Source organism: Suricata suricatta, chromosome 9 (assembly GCF_006229205.1).
Source record: "Suricata suricatta isolate VVHF042 chromosome 9, meerkat_22Aug2017_6uvM2_HiC, whole genome shotgun sequence".
NCBI lineage: Eukaryota > Metazoa > Chordata > Mammalia > Carnivora > Herpestidae > Suricata > Suricata suricatta.
Window position 1 is genome coordinate 70,025,939 of NC_043708.1, and position 23,108 is coordinate 70,049,046.

The window sequence follows — 23,108 nt, forward strand, 5'->3', positions numbered from 1 at the left end:
GAGACATGGCGGCGGTGGGATGGCCAGATGGGGGTGGAGAGGTGAAGAGAACCTGCTGTAACTGGCTTGCCGGCTAGGAGCCTGGTGGGGGGAGGGAGAAGGAACTGCAGATCTGGATCTGCTTATGCAACTGCAGCTGCCACTTTGAGTTATTCTATTATGTAGGTCAAAGCTGATTATTCACTGCTGAGTCAGCAGAATATCCCTAGCCACCAGGCAGTAAAAAAAAGAATGTATTTTACATTCTAATTAAATGGAAAGCCTTTCCCCCTTCTCCAGAGCAGGAGGAAGGACTTAAGAAAGAGGGGAACAGGAGGTGTGGAAACTTGGCTTTGGTGCCTCCTTCTGTGATTTCCTACCCTTTCTCTTTTATCTTTTTACTACTTTAATAAATGACTGTATTGTCAAGGTAAAAGATTCAAGTAATTATATAAAGATAGTCGACTGTGAAAGCTTTCCCTTATCATCACAAGTCTCCCCTTCCCAGTAGCTGTGCTAACAGTGGATAGGTATCCTTCCAATTCTAAATAAAATGCATCTCTCCAGGTATGTCTGGAAATATGGACAAACATACTGACAGGTTACTTCTGCGCTTGATCTTTTATCATTTAGCTATATCCTTTGGCTATTGCCTGAGTTTCTAGTTAAAAACGAAGTGGCCACAGTGATGCTGAAGGAGCATCAGGTGTTCTGGGGTCCCCCATTTGTGCTTCTTGCTTCCTAACTCTGGATTTTCCTTTGGGATCTGTCTCTCTCTCCTTGGGACTGGGCCTTTCACTCAAGCAGCTCCTGGCCTTTTTCCTCTCTTTGGGGGCTAGGGTCATTTCCAGGAGCTGAAGTAGAATTTTTTCTTCTCACTCAAGTACCCTTTCCCCCCTGAATGCCTGTACTGAAAAAGCTCCTTCTCCTTTCTCACCCTGAGGGGACAAGAGTGCCCTGCATGCATTTCACAAGTAAAAAATGCTTCTTATCTTATTTTCTATCTTTCTACTGAGATTCCTAAGAGGCTAGTTTTTTAGGGCTTCAGATTTCTCCTCCTCCACCTCCTCCTCCTCCTCCTCTTCCCCTCCTCCTCCTGCTTCTTTTCTTTTTCTCTTTCTCCTTTTTCTTCTTACCTGAGCATCTTGGAAGAGAAAGGACTTCACTATTTGTATAACTCTTAACTGTGAGTTGTTCTGCAACTCCTCTGTGGAAAGTTCCAGGTCCTTGATACAGGATGCTATGATAGATAAACGTGTGTATTGTTTTGCAAGTCTCTTGCAAATTAATCCCTTGACATCAGAGGGTTCTAGTCTTTCCTAATTTCTAAATCCCTTAGTCTCGGTTCATTTTCCTTTGAGGTTTCTTTCACATTCTCTAATGCCAAATGTATCTCTGTGAACTAAACCTGTTGCCTCAGATGCCTGGACAGCTCTGCTTTCTTGCCCTTTTTAATTCCCAGAGTTCTCTGGGTGTCTCATAATCCTTGTATATATGAATCCAGACAAACACAAATGGCCCAGATTTAATCCATGTATGTCCAAGTTGTCCTCGTTCCCCGTACATCTTCTAGCTAGTTAGTATTTAAAATCTAAGTACAGTTGACTCTTGAACAATGGAGGGTTGAGGGATGCTGACTCCTTGAACAATTAAAAATCTACATGTAACTATTGACTCCCCAAAAACTTAACTACGTTTAGCCTACTATTGACTGGAAACTTTACCAATAATATAGACAGCCAATTAATACATATTTTGTATTTTGTATGTATTGTATATATACTGTATTCTTACAATAAAGTAAGCTAGAAACATTAAGAAAATAAATAAGTGAAAATACATTTACAGTGCTGTGCTGCAACAAATCCACATTTTAGTGGGCCTATGATGTTTAAACCCATATAGTTCAAGGGTCACCTGCATATTGAAAATCTCTTAAGTTTTTACTCAGTTGTCAATTTGACTAGTATTAGTTTTCATTTTTATGATTCATAGAGACTAAAATTATTTTGTAAGTGGCTTTCCTAGGAAAAAAAGAAAGAAACTACAAATCTATCAGTTAATCACCATACTGAGCTCCAACATTGAGAGGCAGGTGATAAGGCTTTATTTATAGAGTCTGGGAAGAGATTAAAGGCTAATGAAGACATTGGTATACAAACAAATAATTACAATACAATGTGGTGACAAAAGTGTGTGCAACACAAAGAAACACTCTTCAAAGTTGCAAGAAGAATGCTAGATCAGGTTCCCAGATTGAGCTAAATCTAAAAAGGTATGTAGGTGGGCTCCAGATAAGCATGAAACAGAACAGCCAGGTAGAGGGAAGGGTGCAGGAAAGACTTTGCATCAAGAGAGAAATGACATATTGGAGAAAAGCAAGTACATTTGTGTGGATGGAGCCCAGGAGAATGATAGGAGATGACACTGAACAGGAGAGAAGAGGCCAGATCTTGAAGGATCTTGTATATCATACATGAGAGAACAGGCTTCATCCAAGGCATGGGGAACCGCTGAAGAATTTTGAGCACATGAGTAACATGATTAGGCTCACATCTGAATTAAGACTGTGACACTTGACAAGTAGTAGAAAACAAGTTAGCAGGCTAAACATTTGTCCAGACCAGAGAAGTCCTGGCCTGAAATAAAAATGAAGATTTAGGAGTAGAATCAGCTGGACATGGTGATTGACTACTAAGAGGATGGCAATATAGTTTATCTAGGACAAATCAAAATGAAATGTTCCAACTGTCTAGTGTTTGTGATGAGGAGTCACAATGTGTTCTCTTTTTCTGCCTTCCACCACCTCCACAAAGCCCTGGGAGTACTGAGCAGGTCTTTGGTTGGAAGTCTTCCTTAAGGTGGCTACCCCAGGTTGTGGCTCAAAAGTCTGTTGTAGAGCAATACCACTTAGAAAGGGGTAGGGACTCTTGGGAAGCATTATATAAGCAAGAATCTCAACACTTTGTTCATTCAACAAAGATTTATCAAGTGCCCATGATATGCTAAGATACTATTTGGGGCACAGGAGATACAACAGTAAACCAAAAAAACCTCATTCTCATTTGCAGCAGCAGCAGGAGATTAAGACTTAATAAGCATATATTGAGCTTATGTGTGTGTCTTCTAGGTACCACAGAATTATTCAATTATTATCAAATATCTGAGTATCTGTTCTGCTCCAGACACTGTGTTAGACATGAGGATACTTAGTTCCTGTACAAAGAAACCCACAGTCCAATGGATGATTCTGACAAAGACACAGGAATTTCAGTTCTAAGTGGTAAATTCCCCAAGAGGACAACGTCCAGGCAGAGCTAGATGTAACAGAAATGGGAGTAGAGACACCTGGGTGGCTCAGTCGGTTAAACACTCGACTTTGGTTCAGGTCATGATCTCTCAGTTCATGAGTTTAAGCCCCACATCAGACTCTGTGCTTATAGCTCAGAGCTTGGAGTTGGCTTCAGATTCTGTGTTTCCCTCCCTCTCTGTGTCTCCCCCACTCACATTGTGTGTCTCTCTCTCTCAAAAATAAGTAAACATTAAAAATTAAAAAAAAAAAAGGTAAGAGGGGCGCCTGGGTGGCTCAGTCAGTTAAGCCTCTGACTTTGGCTCAGGTCATGATCTCACATTCATGGGTTCGAGCCCCGCATCGGGCTCTGTGCTGACAGCTTAGAGCCTGGAGCCTGCTTCTGATTCTGTGTCTCCCTCTCTCTCTGCCCATCCCCACTCATGCTCTGTCTCTCTCTGTCTCAAAAATAAATAAAAATAAAACATTAAAAATAATTTTTAAATGTTTAAAAAAAAAAGGTAAGAAATGGGAATGGGAGTAGGGACTGTGGTTGAGGAAAATCTTGGAGAAAATTACGTGTAAGTTGAGGCTTTCCTCTCCAGTTGGAGATAACCAGGCAGCATTCAGCATGGAGAGAAGAGTGGAATGGGCTGGGACAGGGAGAATGTTATAGCAGGAAGGATTAATATGTGCCAAGGTCTAGGGACAGCAAAGAACATGGCCCCATAGGGGAACTTCAGGTTGTTCAGTACAGCCACAGCATAGACTATGAGGTAGGAAATGTAGATAGAAGTGAAGACTCAGCCGTGGAAGGGCCTTCTGGGCCATGTCATAGAGATTGGACTTAACCCTAGGAGCAATGGGACAGCATTTCAGAGGATTTCAGAGGATTGACATGATCATATTTACATTTTAGAAAACTCATGGGTGCAAAGGTAAAGGATGAATTGGAGAGAGGAATAAGATCAGAGGCAAGAAAACCAGTTACAATGTGGCTACAGGAATCCATGATAGAGACAACAATGATGTGAATCAGGGATAGAACTGTGGGAGTATACAGAAATAGATGTATTTGGCATTCACAAAGTAGAATTTACAAAACCTGGTGATTATAGTGACTGGGGAGTCAAGGGTGGCACATTCTCATTGGAATGCAAGTGAAGTAAATTGAGGATAACGCTGGATTGTATATTAATGCCTTGTCATTGGTGTCGTTCATACTGTGTTGAGTTGGTCCATCTGTCTCTGCAACCCTTCCCATTCACTCTCCAACACTCATTATCTGTTGCTGGGGTTGAGGAAGGCATGCCGTATGCTTTTGGACTCACTGCCTATAATGCCAGAGTAAACACCTGCTCTTCAGTACCATTTTACCTCCTCCTTGCCCTATAAGACCTCTGGAGTATACCTTATGCCTATTGCCCCGGGAGAGAAAGTATCTTCATTATCCTCATCTTAACATTTCTATAAGAACAACCCAATCTTGAGCTCTAATAAGAACAACTACTAGTAAGTGCTTTATAGTTTATATATAATAGTAAGCAATTACAAGTATCACAGCAAATTTTAGAGTTTTATGGAGATCTTCTTCCCTAGAGATCCATTGGTGTTGGACACTTCTGTCCATTAGTCTAAATCTAGTTCTGTTCTCAGATAAGTTTCTTTGTCTTCTTTATAGTTTCAGTATGCTTCAATTCCTGGTCCAGATCACCCCTTCTTACCTGGCTTCCCATAGTATCTCTTCTAGTCTCCAGCTTTCACTCTCAGGCTGGGGTTTGCTATTCAAAGGGTCCAAACAGCCCAAGTCCTGGAAATTGAGGAATGAGGAACTTGTTCCTGGGAATGTGTCCAGGCCTACTTGAGAGAATAATGAATGGGATTGAGGCTTCCTAAGACAGGGAGGTTTGTAGTAGTTCAGCTTCACCAGGAGGGAAACAACTTACTAACTTTCTCAAACCAGCCTAGAAGACTAAATTCTCATCTGGCCTTTTGTTGCTGACTTTGTTTTTCCCAGAGGAGCCAGAGCCTGTAGTTTCTGAAGTTCACCCATTAATTGTATCTGGTGAATTTTTAAGGCCTAATGTGACACTCCAAATTTATGTCACATACCCAAGAATATAAAACAAGAAGACTATTGGGAATGGGGCCTAGTGCTATGGGGAGCTATGGGGAGCTATGGGGGAAAGATGAGGGGGAAGATTTGTTTTGAGAGTTTAGCAAATTTGAGTACTACCTGCCATTGGAATAGGGTTATAACTGAACCAATCCTGAGAATTTTGCAGCCTGGGTTCATGCTTATTAGCTTCAATGACACTAACAGAGCCCATGAGTGTTCTAGTCCTAGAGCCAACCAGACCTCCCAGAACCCACACCATTTCCTCCAAGGCTGAAGGTGATGGGAAGCGAGGCTAGGTCTCTTGAGCCCTGTGTGGACCCCATAGAACCCGCCCCATTCCCTTTGCTATGTTGTCTGGAAGGCATCTGACCTGAGAATTGGGGTGTGAGATAACAGGAATTTTTCAGGCCAGTGCTGGGACAATAATAAGTAGGATTAACATGGAGCTCCCAGAGGTAGCATGGTGCACTAGGTCTGTCTCCCCTGCTTTCCAGCTGCCTTCATTTTTCCTTCCCCCCACTCCACCCTACCCCACCCTAGCCCAGGAGCCATGTTTAGCTCATGCTGAAGAGAGAACTACTCAGCTCTTGGAAAATGCTGAGCTGGGAGTTTGAGCTTCTTGGCTAAACTAAGTACCAGATGGTGATTCAGCAGAAACTCCAGGTCTAGCAACTGGCACAGAGGGGTCAGGATGAGAAGGAAGGGGAAGAGAGAGCCAGGGAGGCGGGTGGGTAGGGCAGCGTGGTGTGGGAGCTTAGCTGGAAGAATGCTTCCAGATGAAAAGGGCTGGAGAAGGACAAAATGTTACTGTAGCATGGTGTAAGATCTGTTTCACAGCCCCATTGTGGACCTTACAGAAGCTGGGATCAAAGCTTAGTTTATAGGAAAGGTCTGCTTTGATTTTGGTGTTATTGCTGTTGCTTTGTTTTGATTTTTTTGTCTTTCATCAGTCAAGTTCTTTATAATACCATAATACCAGCCTTTGTTTTAGATACTTAAAATGCAGCTCCTCACCCTGTATGAAAAATGTCTCGCCCTGGGTGAACAGGGAAGAATTCTAGGAAGCTGGCTATGTCTCTCCACTCATACCCGTTTCCCCCCACGTCTCTCTGAGGACTCAGAGAAGGAAAGATAGCTCAGGCTGGCCCCCGTGGGCAAACCTGGAACCTTAACAGAGCCTTGGGTTGTGTTTGTTAGAATTCAAACAGGGCTCTGTGTTTTTTTTGCCTATCAGTGTCTTTTGGCAGCTGGCACTGCTAACCACCTAGTTCTGGAAATGGCTGAGGTCAGGCAAGCCAAGCTGAAGCAGCCTCTCCACAATTAGAAACACGTGCCCAGATCCTTCCAAGAGCAGGACGAGAGACATAGCCAAGGAGTCCTGTCCAGCCTATCGCAGAGCCCAGTGTCACCACACCCCCTCCTCCCGGCTGGGTGCTCACATGCTTGCTGCTCCAGCCTGAGCACTGGAGAGCTGATCTAAGGGGCGTCACCTTGCCCCTTTTGCTCCATGTCTGGAGGGAGGGAGTCAGGGGGAGGTGGCAGAGCATGGCAGGAGGCGGAAGGAGAAGTGTGTGCCCCAGCAAAAGGTGAGACTGAGAAACCAATGCTTCTGGCAGGCCTATGACCCAGGTGAAATTTATGGCCGTTTCAGAGGGCTGGGAGCTCCATCCGGGAAAGGTGCTTATTTTGAAGCTCTGGAGAGGAACAGGGTGTTCTGATTTCTACAAAGTGGCGTCACAGCTTCCCGTTTCAGCAGCTGTTTGCTTGGTGCATTATATCTTTTTTCTGTACTGGCCCTCTCTCTCTATGCTGCCTCTTTCGGGCTCTTTCTTCCTTACTCATAACAATGTGTACAATTTGTCCTCTTCCTTTCTCCCCACTGTTGTTTCTCAGGCTTGCTCTTTCCCTCTCTTCTTCACCACCTGTCTTTATGAACTTTGGCAAGTCTGGGCATTTCTCCCCACTTTCTACTGCCTGTTTTCTCTTATCTGAAAAGACAGAGAGGCCTAGTTCTGGAAGTGCTAAACGAAAACAAGTTGTTCCAAGCTGCCTCCAGCCCATTCCTGAGAAAGGTATGAGATGGCAAGACCAAGAAATCCTAAAGAAGTTCCCAGAGTTCAAGAGAACAAGTGATGGTGACATTGACAAGGGGCCAGAGAAAGCGATACAAAGGCAGAGATTAAGACTGCCAGTGGGAAACAATTTCCTAAAGCTCTAGGAGCAATGGAGGCTACTCTCTTGATTTCTGAGGGGTAGCCATCTTGGTCTTCCCCTTTTTGCCACATTGGCACCTTACTTCCTGCTAGCCTGAAAGCAGACTAGCTAGTATCTTCAGGTGACTGATTCAGAGTAGCACTTCAGCAATGATCTTGGGTACTATTGACAGGAACAGGGAGAGAGAGAATGTGGGAATGGGCAAAGGGAACACAGGGCAATGTGTATATGATAAAAGAAAGGCTGATGTAATGGGAGGCAGGAGGACATTAGCTGGGGTCTTACTCCACTCATGTATAAATGATATTCTGAGTCTCTCAGGGTAATTCCTGGCTCTGATTGCTCATGAGGCTAGAAATGTGCCTCTGGATAGTAGGGCAAAGGCCTCAAACATTTCCCTCCAGTTTGGGGGCTGTCTAGAAGGAGAGCCCCAACTAGTTCATTATTCTGAGCACTGTACTTTTTCTTTTTCTTTTCCTTTTATTTTTATTTTATTTTATTTTATTTTTTTTTAGAGAGAGAGCTCGAGTAGGGGAGAGAGACAAAGGGGGCAGGGAGAGAATCTTAAGCAGGCCCCATGCTCAGTGTGGAGCCAGACACAGGGCTCGATCCCACCACCCTGGGCCAAAATCAAAATCAAGAGTTGGAGGCTCAACCAACTGAGCTACCCACACGCCCCCCGAGCACTGTTCCAAGGGCACCTGGGTGGCTCAGTGGGTTAAGCATCAGACTTCAGCTCAGGTATGATCTCACAGTTCGTAGGTTCAAGCCCCACATTGTGCTCTCTGCTTTCCGCACACAGCCCGCTTTGGATCTTCTGTCCCCCCACCCCATCCCCTCCCGTACCCCACTGTCTTTCTCTCTCCCTCAAAAATAAATAAATGTTTAAAATTTGGGGTGGGGGGAAGCCTGGGTGGCTCAGTTGGCTAAGCGACTTGGACTTAGGTCGGAATCTCACAGTTTATGAGTTCAAGCCCTGCATCGGGCTGTGTGCTGACAGCTCAGAGCCTAGAGCCTGCTTCAGATTCTATGTCTCCCTCTCTTGTTCTCCCCTACTTGCATTCTGTCTCTCTCTCAAATATAAACATTAGAAAAAAAAATTTTAATCAGTCCAGCCCCCTATCCAAATGGCCCCATCCTGTCTTTTACCTCATTACACCCAAACGATGTGGTACATGGAGCAGAAGCTGGCTTAACAAAAGGAATGAGATTGGTTGGGGATCCATGTGGGAGGGTGTTCACTTGGCCTCTGATGAAGGCATAAAATGATCCTTTGCCAGCCCAACTCAGCAAGAGACCAGAGTCCTGTGTCCAGAAGCAAGGGAGTGCCTGAAAACATAAACCTGGACTGTGCTGGCTGCATACACTTAACACCAGTGCCACCATCCCCTAGTCCATACTTAACGTTTTCTAAAAGGAGATTTATTTTATGCTTGCAAGTCACTGATGCTCTGTTTAAAAATAGACTGGAGAGATTAATTTTAACTTGTCTTTTTTACCAATAATCTATAATATATCCATCTAAGGAAAAAGTTCCCAAAACATGTTGTTCCTGTTTTTTTCCCTTCTAAATTTATAATCCTTTAACTTTGCCTCCCCTCCTGGGGGGTTGGGTTGGCTTAACTCCACCTGGGAAAGTCCCAGAGCAGGCTCTGCCAGGGCGCTTTCAGTATTGTCCATTGCAAGAGAGTGCACATTGTGTCCACTCTACCCTTTGACTTGAGGAAAGAACACAGTCTCAGGACACTTCAGCTCATCTCTTGGCTTTCCTCTTGCCTTCTATGGTCTGTGATTATAGCCTCTGGTCAGTAAAATTAGGAGGCTAATAACACAACGGGGGCAGAGAACAAAAGAATCATGTCTGTGAGCATCCAGTGCTATACTCACCTTAAGAAGTTTAGGACTCTTGGGTTTCTATTCGTATGTATATCTGAGTTGCGTGTGTGGGCCTGAAGTTGCATAGAATATGGAAGAACTGGACGAGAACCTGGGATTGCATGAAGGAGGGATGCTAGGAGTGTCTTTTGCCCCAAATTTTTATGAGAAGAAAATCACAACTAGAGTTATTGGAGGGTGACCTGTATAGAATTCTACTGTATAGAATTACAACGAGAAGGAACAGGAGGCAGTAACACTTTAGCTATAGGATCCTGGAGGTGTGAAAGAGTTGGGATGCTGTCATGTGGCGTGGAAATTTGCCAGCTAGGTCAGCACATGGGTGACTTCGCTTTCACTGTCCACTTCTAGAGGGCCCCACCTCTTTCTTCCACTGGTGTTCTGAAAGGTCTGTGGCACTCCTTTGAGGTCTTGGGTATGCTGCCTGGTTACTCTTTAAAAGTTTTGCTCTTTCAAGGTGTGCCATCCACTTTGTGGTCTTTCTGTATAGTGTGTGGCCCTGTATTAGCTTTCTATTGCTGCTACAAGAAATTACCACAAACTTAGTGACTTAAAACTATACAGATTTGGTGCTATACTTCTGGAGGTCAGAAATCCTAAACTCAAGGTGTCAGTACATTTGTGTTCTTTCTAGAGGCTCTGGGGACAGTTGTTTCCATGCCTTTTCCAGCTTCTAGAGACTCCCTACATTTTTTGGTTCATGGCCCCTTCTTCCATCTTCAAAGCCAACAGCATGGCTTTTTCAGACCTTTCTTTCTCCCTCTCTGACCTTTGTTTCGGACATCATGTCTCTTTTCCTAATTCTGACCCTCCCTGCATTCATTCCTCTTATAGGGACTCCTGTGACTACATTGCACTCATTCAGATAATCCTCGATAATCTCCCCATCTGAAGATCCTTATTTTAATCACATTCAAAAATTTTCTTTTGCCATATAAAGTAACATACTAACAATATTAGGATGTTGACATCTCTGGAATGGCCATTTCTCTGCCTACCACTGGCCCCATGAGTTCTGATGTCATAATCAGAGGGAAGAAGTGAAGGAGGAGCTTCTGTGACTCCCCAAGAGATCAGAGTGAGGATCAGGGCTGAGGCAGGGCTCAACCTTTTCTGAAGGAAACAGGAGCTTGCCTATCCTCTCTACAGTGGACATTTTCCAGGTCTGTGACAGGATCTGCATTGTCATCGATCCGAGGACTCTGCATCTCTCTGCCAGTCTTACAGGTTTCTCATGGGCAGGAAGCACTGAGCCCACCTCTCCTATCTGGCAGGTAAGAGGCTCTGGGCTCTGAGCAGGTCACAAGATTGCTGCAGGGGGGAACCTAGGTAGCTCAGTCAAAACATCTGACTCTTGATTTCAGCTCAGGCCATGATCTCACAGTTCATGGAATTGAGCCCTGCATTGGGCTCCACGCTGATAGTGCAGAGTGTGCTTGGGATTCTCTCTCTGGCTCTCTCTCTGCCCTTCCCCTGCTCACATACTCTCTCTCAAAAGAAATAAGTAAACTTAAAAGAAAAAAAAAAAAGATTGCTGAGTTCTGAATCCTCTATTCCTGCCTATCTTGTTTTTTGTATCCCTCCTGTCCCTTGACATTAAGGTGTCACTTTTTCACCTTTTCCAACTTGGCAGAGTAAGTAACCAACCTCTGACTTAAGCATCTTCTTGAAGTATCGTCTTCTTGATAGCCTTATTTTATTTATTTATTTATTTATTACCCAGCAAACAGAAAGGAAACAAAAGAGAGAGGAGAAAATGCCAGAAAAATACTGATAAGCCCAAGATTCCATGGGGATTTCTAGAGAAGCAGCAACCACCTCCACAGGCAAATTACAATGGACAAGAACAAGAATCTTAAGCCTTCTTATTTATTTTATCCAGCTGGGCCAAAATTATAAAATTCTTCTTTTTGTTAGGGTCTCTCCCTTCTGTAGGAAGCATCTCTGATTCCCCTAGGCTGAGTTAGGGGCTCCTCATGGACACCCACTTGGGCTTCCATGAAGAGTTCTGCTGCCACCACATTGTGGCATCATTATTGCATGATCATCTTTTAGCTCATCCAACATCCCCCCTATGCTCTCAACTTCCTGAAGGCAGGGACTTGTGTCTTACTTATAACTCCCCTAGGCACTCTACCAGAGTGCTTAGAACATGTGGGCCCATTATAAGATGATGTTTGAATGGATGGATGGATGGATGGATGGATGGATGGATGGACGGACGGACGGACAGATGGATAGAAGAAAACCCTCACATTTCTTGTTTTTAAATATTTTATTTTTGAGAGAGGGAGAGACAGCATGAGCAGGGGAGAGTCAGAGAGAGAGGGAGACACAGAATCCAAAGACAGGCTCCAGGCTCTGAGCTGTCAACCCAGAGCCTGACACAGGGCTCAAATCCACAAACTGTGAGATCATGACCTGAGCGGAAGTCAGATGCTTAACCGATTGAGCCACCCAGGTGCCTCAACCCTCACATTTCAAGCCTGAGTGGCCATTGGTCCCCATCTACATGTGGCTTCTCTGCGGTCACTGTCTCTCATGCAGAATGCAGGCTCTGGCTGAGGAGAGAGGGGCCATAGTCATCAACAACAGAAAGGGGTTATGGGTAGAAGACAGGCAGAGACAGGATACCTGAGCAGGGCAGGGGCTTGGCAAGCACCTGACAGTGTTGCCTCCACTCACTGACCTTTCCTCTCTGGTTGGAGGCTTGGGTTTCAGCCTGCTGTGAGGAAAGGAGTCCTGTGGTAGCAGGAGACTTCAAAGTGCCCTTTTTCCCCTCAGTCACATGCTGTGATCACCCAACTTCAGGGTAAAGGGTCAGATATAGCGCCTGCAGCTATTGTTCTAAGGAGATTAGTGTCTGAGGCAGCCTGTCTCTCCACCTCATTCTCAGGATTTCTCCTTTTATTTCTGAAAGATCCCTGTAAAGGTAAAAGGTTAAACATTAGGCAAGGGCTGGGTTCTTGTGAAATTGTGGAGATAAGCTCAGGTGGGACAGAAGACACCCACAGCAGGTTTATTTGACAGATCATCCCTTCCCTCAAACATCTCCCATCCCCCAGCACTACTGTGGAGCTGACTGTTTGAAGGAATCTTTCTGGCTGCCTTGACAAGGTCCCCTCCTAAGGAGATGCTTTTGTGTTTTCTATACTAGCCCACTGGGAGGTGGCCACATTCCACCCTCACCTGCTGGGGGAGAGGAATTTCTGTGAATTGTCCTGCTCATCTCTTATTTCCCTCCAAGTACTTTCCTTCTTCTCTCCACCATGCTCTCTCCTCCCCTTTGGTAGAGGATAATTTTCTTCTCTGTGATCATAATCTGGTTCCTTAATCTGTAATCCTTACCTATCCCTGAGCCTCATGGGTATTGTGTCCTAATCTTCTTTTCATCTATCAGTCTCTTTTATCCTTAAGTCATTGCTTGTGTCTGCCTGAATTCCTAGGGCCCTGGGGGGCCCAAGCCTTGTATTTAGCAGGCCTCAGGGCCCTGAGGAGAAAGAGATCACAGGCCCTGGTGGCTTGGGTTGGATTGTCACCAGGCATGTAATCCTGAAATCCTTTTTGAATTGAGTAAGATAAACCAAATGTGTGTTTATCAGAGTGTCTCAGCCCATCTGGAACAGCCGAGTATTTACGAAATGTTCTCCCTGTTCAGGCACTTCAAATCCTTCCTCTGACAACATGTTTTGGTTCTCCTTATATGACACCATCTTGGATAACAGCTCCTCCATTAAGAGTCAAAGGTTTCTACTCTTGAAGTCAAGTTTTCTGTTGCTCTTTTGGCTCTGTGCAACCATCTGGGGATCATGTCTCCTTTTAATGAGATTCCTGGGGAACTGGAGAGATTCTGTGCATTGTAGAATGTGTAGACTGAGATGAGATTGCGGATCTAATGATGTGGGGCATTTTCTTTATCCAAGTATTAAATATTTGTTGACCACCTGCTGTTTGCAGGCACTAATGATGCCCTGGGATTAAAAGCATGAAAAGTCACAGTCTCTGCCTTCCTAGTCGACATGGAGACAGAGAAAAAGGAACAAATCATTATAACACAAAGAAGTAGAAGCTAAAACTAAGTATAAAGAAAGTGGTCTGGGGTAGAGAGGAGGGGCAAACTTTGTTCCTTGTCTATAAAATGCAGCTGGTATATCTTACCTTGCAGTCACATTGTCAGGAATAAGTAAAACAATGAAGACTCACAGAATAAGTGACATCTGATCTGGATCTTGAAAGATGAGAAGGAGCTTGCCAGGTAAAAGAGGTACAGGGGAAAAGGTTACAGGTGGATAATAACATCAGGTCCTTACTCTTGCCGAAACACTCTCAGAATCAAGTAAGGTTGGAAAATTCTTGAAAAGTGAAAGTCTAGTTTAAGGATCAGGTATTGATATAACTTGATCATCTGTTCAAGTAAAGTCAGAGGCTTGGCCAGAGCTTGAGAAGGGATCTGGTGGAGTTTTCTTTTACATAATTTATTTATTTAGTTAGCATATAGTGCAACAATGATTTCAGGAGTAGATTCCTTAATGCCCCTTACCCATTTAGTCCATCCCCCCCACATTCCCTCCAGCAACCCTGTTCTCTGTATTTAAGAGTCTCTTATGTTTGGTCCCCTTCCCTGTTTTTATATTATTTTTACTTCCCTTCCCTTATGTTCATCTGTTTTATGTCTTAAAATCCTCATAAGAGTGAAGTCATATGATACTTATCTTTCTCTAATTGTCTAATTTCACTCAGCATAATACCCTCTAGTTCCATCCACTTAGTTGCAAATGAGATCTAATGCTTTTACATGTATGACTTGGAAGACCAGGGAAGTCCTGGTCACAATTTCATAGGAAGGGGAAACAAGAGGATTTTAACTTCCCTTTGTTCTCAAGCTCTTCCTAAGCAGGTGTGAGTCCTGTTCCGATGGTACAGGCTCCCCAGGTTGCTTGGTGAGTGTGGTGGTAGGATTTACCCTCTCAACTCTCTCCCAGCCCTTGCAAGCTCCAGGTTGTTGGGATCTCTGTGATCTATTGTGATCTTTGGGATCTGTGACTCCTAGGAAATAAAACAGAGTTAAAAGACCTCATGCCACCCAAGATATAGGGATAGTGGCAAATGAGCACATGAAAACATGCTCAACATCATTAGTCACTAGGCAAATGCAGATGGAAACTACAATGAGATTTCACTACATACCTATTAGAATAGCCAAGCTTTTGGAGCTGACAGTACCAAATGCTGAAAGGATGCAGAGCAATAGGAATTCATCCACATTGCTGGTGGGAATGCTGGTATAGCCACTTTGGAAAGCAGTTTGGCTGTTTCTTATAAAGTTAAACATGGATTCAGGGGTGTCTGGGTTGCTCAGTCGGTAGAGCATGTTACTCTTGATCTTGGGATTTTGAATTTGAGCACCACGCTGGGTGTAGAGATTACTTTAAAAAATAAAATAAAATCTTTGGGGCGCCTGAGTGGCTCAGGCACCCAGCATCCGACTCTTGGTTTCTGCTCAGGTCATGATCTCATAGGTTCATGAGTTCAAGCCCCACATCTGGCTCTGCACTGGCAGCACAGAGCCTGCTTGGGCTTCTCTATCTCCTTCTCCCTCTCTGCCCCTCCCCTGCTTGCTCTCTTTGTCTCTCTCAAAATAAAAAAATTAAGTTTATTTAGTAATAAAATCTTTTAAAAAGTAAAAAATAACAAAGTTAGGGGCGCCTGGGTGGTCAGTCAGTTAAGCATCTGATTCTTGACTTCGGCGCAGAGCATGATCTCACGGTTCATGGATTTGAGCATTATGTCAGTCTTCACAGTCTGCTGACAGTGCAGAGCTTGCTTGGGATTCTCTCTCTCCTCTCCCTTGCCCCAACTCAAAATAAATAAATAAACTTAAAAAAATAATAAAGTTAGGGGCGCCTGGGTGGCTCAGTTGGTTAAGCCTCTGGCTTCGGCTCAGGTCAGATCTCACGTTCGTGGATTCAAGCCCCGCATCAGGCTCTGTGCTGACAGCTAGCTCAGAGCCTGGAGCCTACTTCAGATTCTGTGTCTCCTTCTCTCTCTGCCCCTCCCCCCCTCATGCTCTGTCTCTCTCTGTATCAAAAAAAATAAATAAAACATTAAAAAAATAAATTAAAAAAAATAATAAAGTTAAACATACATTTACTTTATGTTTCAAAATCTCACTCCTGGTAGAGCAACCAAAACCCTTCTCAAAGACCTCTACAATCCACTGTGCAAGTGTTTATAGTAGCTTTATTCATCATAGTCCCAAATTGGGAACAACCCAGATGTCCATCAGCCAGTGAATAGAAAACTGATACATAAAATGGAGTACTACTTGACAATAAAAAGCCCAGACTATTGATACACACAGCCATACATAAATGGATCTCTAAAGCATCATGTAAAGTGAAAGAAGCCAGACACAAAAGCCTACATATATATACACAGACCTCAAAGGAGCACAGTGTGCAAGAGAGAGCACTTTTTGAAGTGTTGGAAATGTTCTACATAAAGAGTGTGAAAGTGGGGTACCTGAGTGGCTCAGTTGGTTAAGCGTCCAACTTCGGCTCAGGTCATGATCTCGCAGTTTGGGGTTTGAGCCCCACATCGGGTGCTGTGCTGACAGCTCTGAGCCTGGAGTCTGTTTCAGATTTTGTGTTTCTCTCTCTCTCTGACCCTCCTCAGCTGATGCTCTGTCTCTCTCTCATAAATAAATACACATTAAACAGTGTGGAAGTGATTAAATAATGAAATATGTTTGTTGAATCTCATCAAACTGTACACTCAGAAAAATGAATTTCACTCTATGTAAATTATACCTCAGGTAACAAGATTCCCCTAACCTCTATTGCCCCAAAATCAGGCTGAGGAAAATGACATTCAGGATCTACCAGCTGCTCAGGGCTCCCCCTGAACATACAGTGACCTGAAAACAAAGCCCATACTTGCACACTGGCCAAATGCTATTCTCCCCAAAGGAGTGCCCACACTTCCATGCCTGCTTCTGGCTTCCAGCCCTGGGCAGGGCATGCTCTGACCAAGCTCTAATTTGTGGCACATAATCCCCATTTGTAACCCATTAACCTAGCCAAGGTTTTTGGACACTGGGCTGAGCTTCAGGGAAATTTGGCTTGCCTGTTACAATCCCATCATCAGGAGCAAGGAACAATTCTGCTTCTGTGCAGAAAGCCTCATTATAGCCCTGAGGGTATGTTTGGGGATCTGTCATTTCAGTGCTCCTCACATGGGTCAACTGTGCCAGTGTTCGTTGGGCCACCCGGGTTCAAGACATTTTCACAGCTGGGAAGCTCCTGGCCCTGGCCCTGATCATCATCATGGGAGTTGTACAGATCTGCAAAGGTGAGTATCACTTGAACATCAGGGCCCCACCCAACTCTCCACCCCTTGCATGTACATACACCCTCACTGTCTTTGAACATGTCCTCACTCTGAGATTTCCCAGTTCTGACCTTGAATGACTTTCCTTCTTCACTTGCTTGACAAAGGGGAAGAGAAACCATTTTTCCTGGGGTGGCTGGAAGTTGAACATGCCCCACATGGTTTGCAGAATTCAGTTCTCCCATGCTGACCTCATAGCTCCAACACAGCTAGGTAAAGACCCCAGCTCTCTGGACTCTGGTTGCCCTCTTGCTCCAGCCCCAGGAAAGCTCCCTTCATCTTATATTGCATGTTGTCCATATCTTAAAATGAGAAATGGAGATTTTTACACATTTTAATTACTCATAATCTCTACAAGAGAAAGCTTGAAATTCCTGGGGCCCCTGCCAACATTCCCCACTGGATTTGGTCCTTGCCACGCTTGAGTCTGTATTTGGTTTCCATGGGAACCATGGCACCACTAGGCTCTGCCCAGTGTCACTGCCTCCTGGAGAAAGTCAGATGACAAACAGAGAGACCTCCCATCTTCCTACAAGCTCTAAAGGCCATGTGGGGTGCCTGGATATTTACTCCAGGAAACTAATTATTTCAACCAGTTATGTTAAGTTCTTTAGCAGGTTATATTGTTTAAAGAAATCACTGAGCATACTTACCTGGCAGGAGAGATACCATGATCATAAAGGTGGTATTCCCAGGCAAGGCTTATCCATTGTACTTCGGATGTGCTGACCCCTGCAGTTTCTCCAAATGTGAGAAACATGACTGTATAATTTGTGGTAGTGGGGACTATGCTCACGGTTTCCCCTAAAAGAAAGAAAGAAATCACTGTGCTATCTTTTCAAAGATAAGAAGTCCCTCTTATTCTGGCCCCAATGCTTTCTCCTGATCACTGTAAATCTTATTTCCTGTCCAAATGCTGGATTACAGATGAATAAGTAAATATGGACAATTGACCCGTGTCTCATTACAGTGTCATCAGCAACATTTCTTGAGGGCCCACTGTGTGCAGGACACTGTGCTAAGGGTTGGGAAGGCAGTAGAAAAATCTCTTTGCTGAAGGAACTTGTCCTCAGGGAATCTATACCATGAAGAGGGACACCTCTTAGAAAGACGCACACTTTCGAAGGAGATAGGAGGTTATTGACAAAGAAAGAGTGAGCATGAACTAATATGGCATTATAGGAGCTGATGTGTGAGTGTTTGTTGTTCTTCATGCTTTGTGAAAACTTTGTGGCAGGAGAACCTCACAGCTCACTAGGTACAGAGAACCCAGGCCTTATTAAAGTTCCGCTCTTAGAAAGCAAACCTGCATATGCTAAAATGGCAACTTCTGGATGCTGGATGCTCAGCAGGAAGCATTGTACTCTAATCTCTAATAATGCTCCTGGATTATCTTTTTGGTTTAAATCAAGCCTGAGGCTGGTGAGCAGTAGCTACACACCCACATTGTATGTTCTGTGAATGCTAGCTCTCTTGAATTTGGATACTAGTTTTTTTTTTTTTATGGAGTGTAAATCAAGTTTTATATTCTATAAGGCAAATAGATATCTATCTGTTTCTAAATAAAACTGTGTATATTTGTAAAAAAAAAAAAAAAAGAATAGATATAGATATATCTTAGATATAAAGGAAGGTGGTCACGAGACTGCCAATGGCCCTGATCCTGCATCTCCAGATCTCAACAAGCCAGCCCCCCACCTCTCCACCTGCCCTAAATTTACCCTGCCCTGACTAGTGACCTCCCCTGGCCTTTCCTTCCAAGTAAACTTGCCTTTTAAAAAAACATTGAGAACTGTGCTTTGAACTTAAATCCCCGTTTGGACTCCTGGTTACCAGGTTCTGGGGAAGTCCTAGATCTCTATTTCCCTGCTCCTTTTGGTCCCACTTCTCCAATGTGTGGGGTTTACTGGAGACAAGACAAAGAGCTGGACCATCACTGCAGGGAGGGGCCAAATGGGACTAGGCAGGCTAAGGGCCACCAGGCCTCTGGCTTGTCTCTCTGAGCAGCCTCCTGCCCCTTGCATCTACAGGAGAGTATTTCTGGCTGGAGCCAAAGAACGCATTTGAGAATTTCCAAGAACCCAACATCGGCCTCATCGCACTGGCTTTCCTTCAGGGCTCCTTTGCCTACGGAGGCTGGAACTTTCTTAATTACGTGACTGAGGAACTTGTTGATCCCTACAAGTGAGTTGAAATAGCCCAGCTCTTCCCAAATCCCTTGAAAGGCCATGGCACCTGCTACTAGGAGAAAGGAGCCAGGTGTCCCCTGGCCACTTCTCCACCCCCAGCCCCCATCTGACCATGACTTGGTCTATTCTGAAGAAAGAGTTATTTCCCAGGAATTTTAACCATTTGCCATACCCCCTGCCAGGAGAAGAAAAATGATGCCATGACTGTCCCAGACAGATTAAAAGCTGAAACAGGGCTGAGATAGCACCACTGCCTTAGAGGATGAAATGTGCCCTGAGAGGCCTCCAGACATCTTATTTACCTGTCTTGGGACAGGAGGGTCTTTGTGTCTTGAGGCAAGGGAGAGAGGTACATCATGGAGATTCCAGTAAGGAAGGGATCAACAGATATGGAGCATATTCCCAGCCTATGTTATTTCATTTCCTTTTAATTGTCCTGCCCATATTGAGACAAAATCCGTACTCCCCCCACCCCCGCCCAGGGAGAGGGAGTATCACAGAAGGCTGCAACACCAGCTGCATGCAGAAAGACAAGAGACACTCCCCAGACCCCATCACAAGGCAGGTGGTCCCAGGTGCCAGGCCTTCCCCCTCTCACCTCCTCTCCCTCTACAGGAACCTTCCCAGGGCCATCTTCATCTCCATCCCACTGGTCACATTTGTGTATGTCTTTGCCAATGTCGCGTATGTCACTGCAATGTCCCCCCAGGAGCTGCTGGCATCAAACGCAGTCGCTGTGGTAAGATATGAAACTCACAGTCCTTCAAACCAGGAATGTTAACATAGACTTGTTTGATTAGCCCCACTCACTCTTCCCTGATCAATGGATTTGTGGAATTGGGAGTCAACCCAAGTACTCAGAGCAGAAACCACATCTTCAAGTGCCCAGGAGCAAACTGACAAGCCGTGCTGTACCTACAACAGCAAAAACGGCAGAGCTGACTGTTGCCACTGACACTGTATGGCCTGAAAAGCCAAATTACTTACACCTGACCCTTTACAGAAGAAGTTTGCTAATTCCTGATCTGGGGCACTTTAAATTCTATATGTGGTGATTGTATAAAGCAGGCAGGCTCCTCCTCAGAAAGATATAATCTAGCACAAGAGAACACCGTTTCTCTCTGCCTTCATTTCTTTCTCTGGAAATGATGCACCCTGATTCCTTCCCTCATCAGGGAAAAGTGTGTGCTTGTAAATAGTCAGAAGTAGGAATGGTTTGTGCTTTTTGGGAAAAGAGATCATGTAGATCCAAGGCGCTGTGGTCTTTGATATCCAGGAAAGACCTGGGAGCCATGCCATTCCCTCACCTGGCTTCCCCCAGGCCCAGATGGCCACCCCGCCAAACTGTCATCACATGGCTTATCTCAGAAGACTGTAAAGAAAGAGGCCCTTCAGTGATAGCCTGTTTCCATGACCACCAGTCAAACCGGGCAGGACATCTACTCTAAACAACTCCTCCCCCATAACGTGCTAGAAATTGAATGTGTACTTGGCTCAGAGAACATAGAAAAGTCTAGTTTCTTGACATTTTATATTCCTTGAATATATGAAGACTAGTCTATAGCTTCACTGCCTTTTCTTTCTCAACCTATGTAGTGTCTTATTCTTATAATATTTCCCTTCTTAGCATATTATTTCTATGAATTAAGAAATTCTCATCCTGTGAATTAGGATCCATTTCTATTTTATAGATGGGAAAGCTGAGGCTCAAAAATTAAGACCTTGCTCAAGGTCTCACAGCTCCAAACTGTTGGGCCTGCCTGACTCACTAGTATATAATACACATGAGGCCTGGACTCACACAGCTGGCTTCTAGTCCTGGCCCTCTACTTTCTGGGTTTGTGATCTCACTTTGTTCCTTAGTTTCCTCATTCATAAGACAAGGAAAACAAATGTTAGCACATCATCGTCGTTGTTGTGGTTAGTAGTAGTAGTAGTAGTAGTAGTAGTAGTAGTAGTAGTACCACTAGCACTGTCTCCTTCAGTTAATAGCCCAAAACACTGATTGAATCCTCACTGTGTGGTGATCTCCATGGGAAGGGAATTTGCAGTGCGGTGCAGGAGGGACCTGGGGCATGTAATCCTCCCTTACATGACCCTAGTCAGAGAGACTCAGCAAGGGTAGAGATGGGAGTATTCCCAGTTACAAGTGGAGGGTTGTAACCTCTCCTTTTCTGCTCACCCCCTTGTTTTCTCTCCCAGACTTTTGGAGAGAAGCTCTTAGGGGTCATGGCCTGGATTATGCCCATTTCTGTTGCCCTGTCCACATTTGGAGGAGTCAATGGGTCTCTCTTCACTTCTTCCCGGTAAGTATTGTCCAGACTTTTCCTGGACCCAGGGCCACTCTGCTGTGCATATTGCTCTGTGTATATGTGGGGGGGTTGTCTCCGTCAGCAGGGGTCTGTGTGGGCACCTGGGTGGTGACCTTGTAGGGGGTGATTGCTCACATAAGGGCAGATGTGTGTCAGCTTGGACGCAGAGGGGTGTGTGCTGCTCGCGTGGTTACCCGCGATGTTGTGTGGCTTCACATGCAGTGGGGAGAAGCCCCATCCCACCTCTTTGCAGCAGGAGCCCAGGACTGGGGAGGTCCCAGGCTGCCTGACGCAGTCCTAGATCTGAGCACTGTGATTGGCAGCAGGACAGTGTCTCAGCTGCAGCCCCAGAGGCCCTTCACTGCTTGACTGGAAACAGGCTATGCTGGCTAGAAAGGCACCCCACTCTACAAGGCACCAGGAGGAACATGGGCCTGGGGCTTCTGGGGTGGCCTCTCCTAGAAGTTCTGGGACCAGCCTACAGGTGAGATGGATCATCTCTGAGTGCCCTGCGGCTTCTCCATACTCAACAGACATGTGGCTGTGAGTGGCTTTCTCACGGCTGCTCAGGAGACCAGGGCAAAGGATGTGAAGTAAGAGAAATGGAGAAAAGCTGAAAGAAAGCATTTGTCCAGACCCATGCCCTGAGCTCCCAAATTCTCAACAACGCCAGAAGCTCAAGTGGGTCCAGGAATCCCTAGCTTCTGCCTCCAAACCTCTAGGAATCTGGCCCTTCTCAGTAACTTTTCTTGTTATCTCCAGAATGGGCAATTGAGGCCAGCAGATGCTGACTGGTTTCTATAGGTGTGGTTCAAGGAGTTACCCAGTTATCTTAGAAAATTCCCTGCCCCCAGGGCACAGTCCTCCTGAAAAGATACAGTAAAAGTGGTGAGTCCCTGGGTTTAGCTGCTTCCAAAGCCACCTATCACATTATGGAGGAGTTCTCATGAAATGTCAAGTGAGTGCCATGTTTTCAAGACCCAGGGCAGGAAAGAGGGAGTGTAGGTATCCTCTGTACCCCAGGACCCTATAAGACTCACCCACAGCAACCTCGTGTGCATGTTACACAGGAGCAGTGGCCACCTGGAGGCCTCAACCGAGGGCGAGCAGTGGAAGAGCAGTGACCCATGAGGCTCTCTGGGATCTATTGGAAGAGAGTGACTGGCTACAGTCACTTTAGAGTGGGGTTTGTCCCTCAGGCAGGCCAAGCAGCGGTCTGCGTGCATGTGGTATAGCTGTGTGTGCATGCAGGACATGGTGGCCCTGGTGTGTGAGGCCTCTGATTCAGAGGCACAGCTCACCCACCAGGCCTCCCCTGCTCATCTTTCCAGTTCCTTCCTTCCTTCTCCCTCCTTCCCTCCTCTCTCTTATTCTTTTGTGTTTGGTGTATGGAGAGGACGATCCTTTCTGAGGAATAGGAGTGTGTGTGGAGTGTGTCATGCTTAATGTCATCGTCTCTTCTGTTGTCAGCTAACTGGGCAAGAATTGTCTCTTGTGAACTTGACACTTGCAAATGCTATTGGACCTGGACAGTTACACTTGGTCCTATTGTGCATGTGGAGAAGGGATGCGAATGCGGGGCCCTGGCTATGTGCATGATGAGGCCCACAGAGCACCTGTGTCTCAGTCGGGTACATGAGATTGCACCATAGAAGGACGATATTGTGTCACTGCATGAAACTAGTGACAGTGGCCTAGGTAGTTGATGATGGCAACTGATG

General features: G+C 45.1%; 1 protein-coding gene and 1 non-coding gene across 3 annotated transcripts in view; both read left to right on the forward strand.

Annotated features, from left to right (window-relative positions):
* The window catches only part of SLC7A8 (solute carrier family 7 member 8), a 48,524-nt gene that overhangs the window by 17,202 nt on the left and 8,214 nt on the right, over positions 1–23,108 (forward strand). The window contains exons 1-5 of one of the 2 annotated variants that reach the window (XM_029952110.1): positions 10,579–10,771; positions 16,722–16,847; positions 18,917–19,070; positions 19,691–19,814; positions 21,278–21,381. In XM_029952110.1, the coding sequence (XP_029807970.1) occupies positions 16,823–16,847; positions 18,917–19,070; positions 19,691–19,814; positions 21,278–21,381 (407 nt within the window). In that variant the 5' untranslated portion in view covers positions 10,579–10,771; positions 16,722–16,822. Of the gene's footprint in view, positions 1–10,578; positions 10,772–16,721; positions 16,848–18,916; positions 19,071–19,690; positions 19,815–21,277; positions 21,382–23,108 lie in introns of those variants that run through there. The other variant, XM_029952109.1, reaches the window with a different exon arrangement.
* On the forward strand, positions 17,532–17,692 carry LOC115303278. Its single transcript, XR_003913967.1, has one exon. It is a non-coding gene; the product is annotated as a U1 spliceosomal RNA (small nuclear RNA).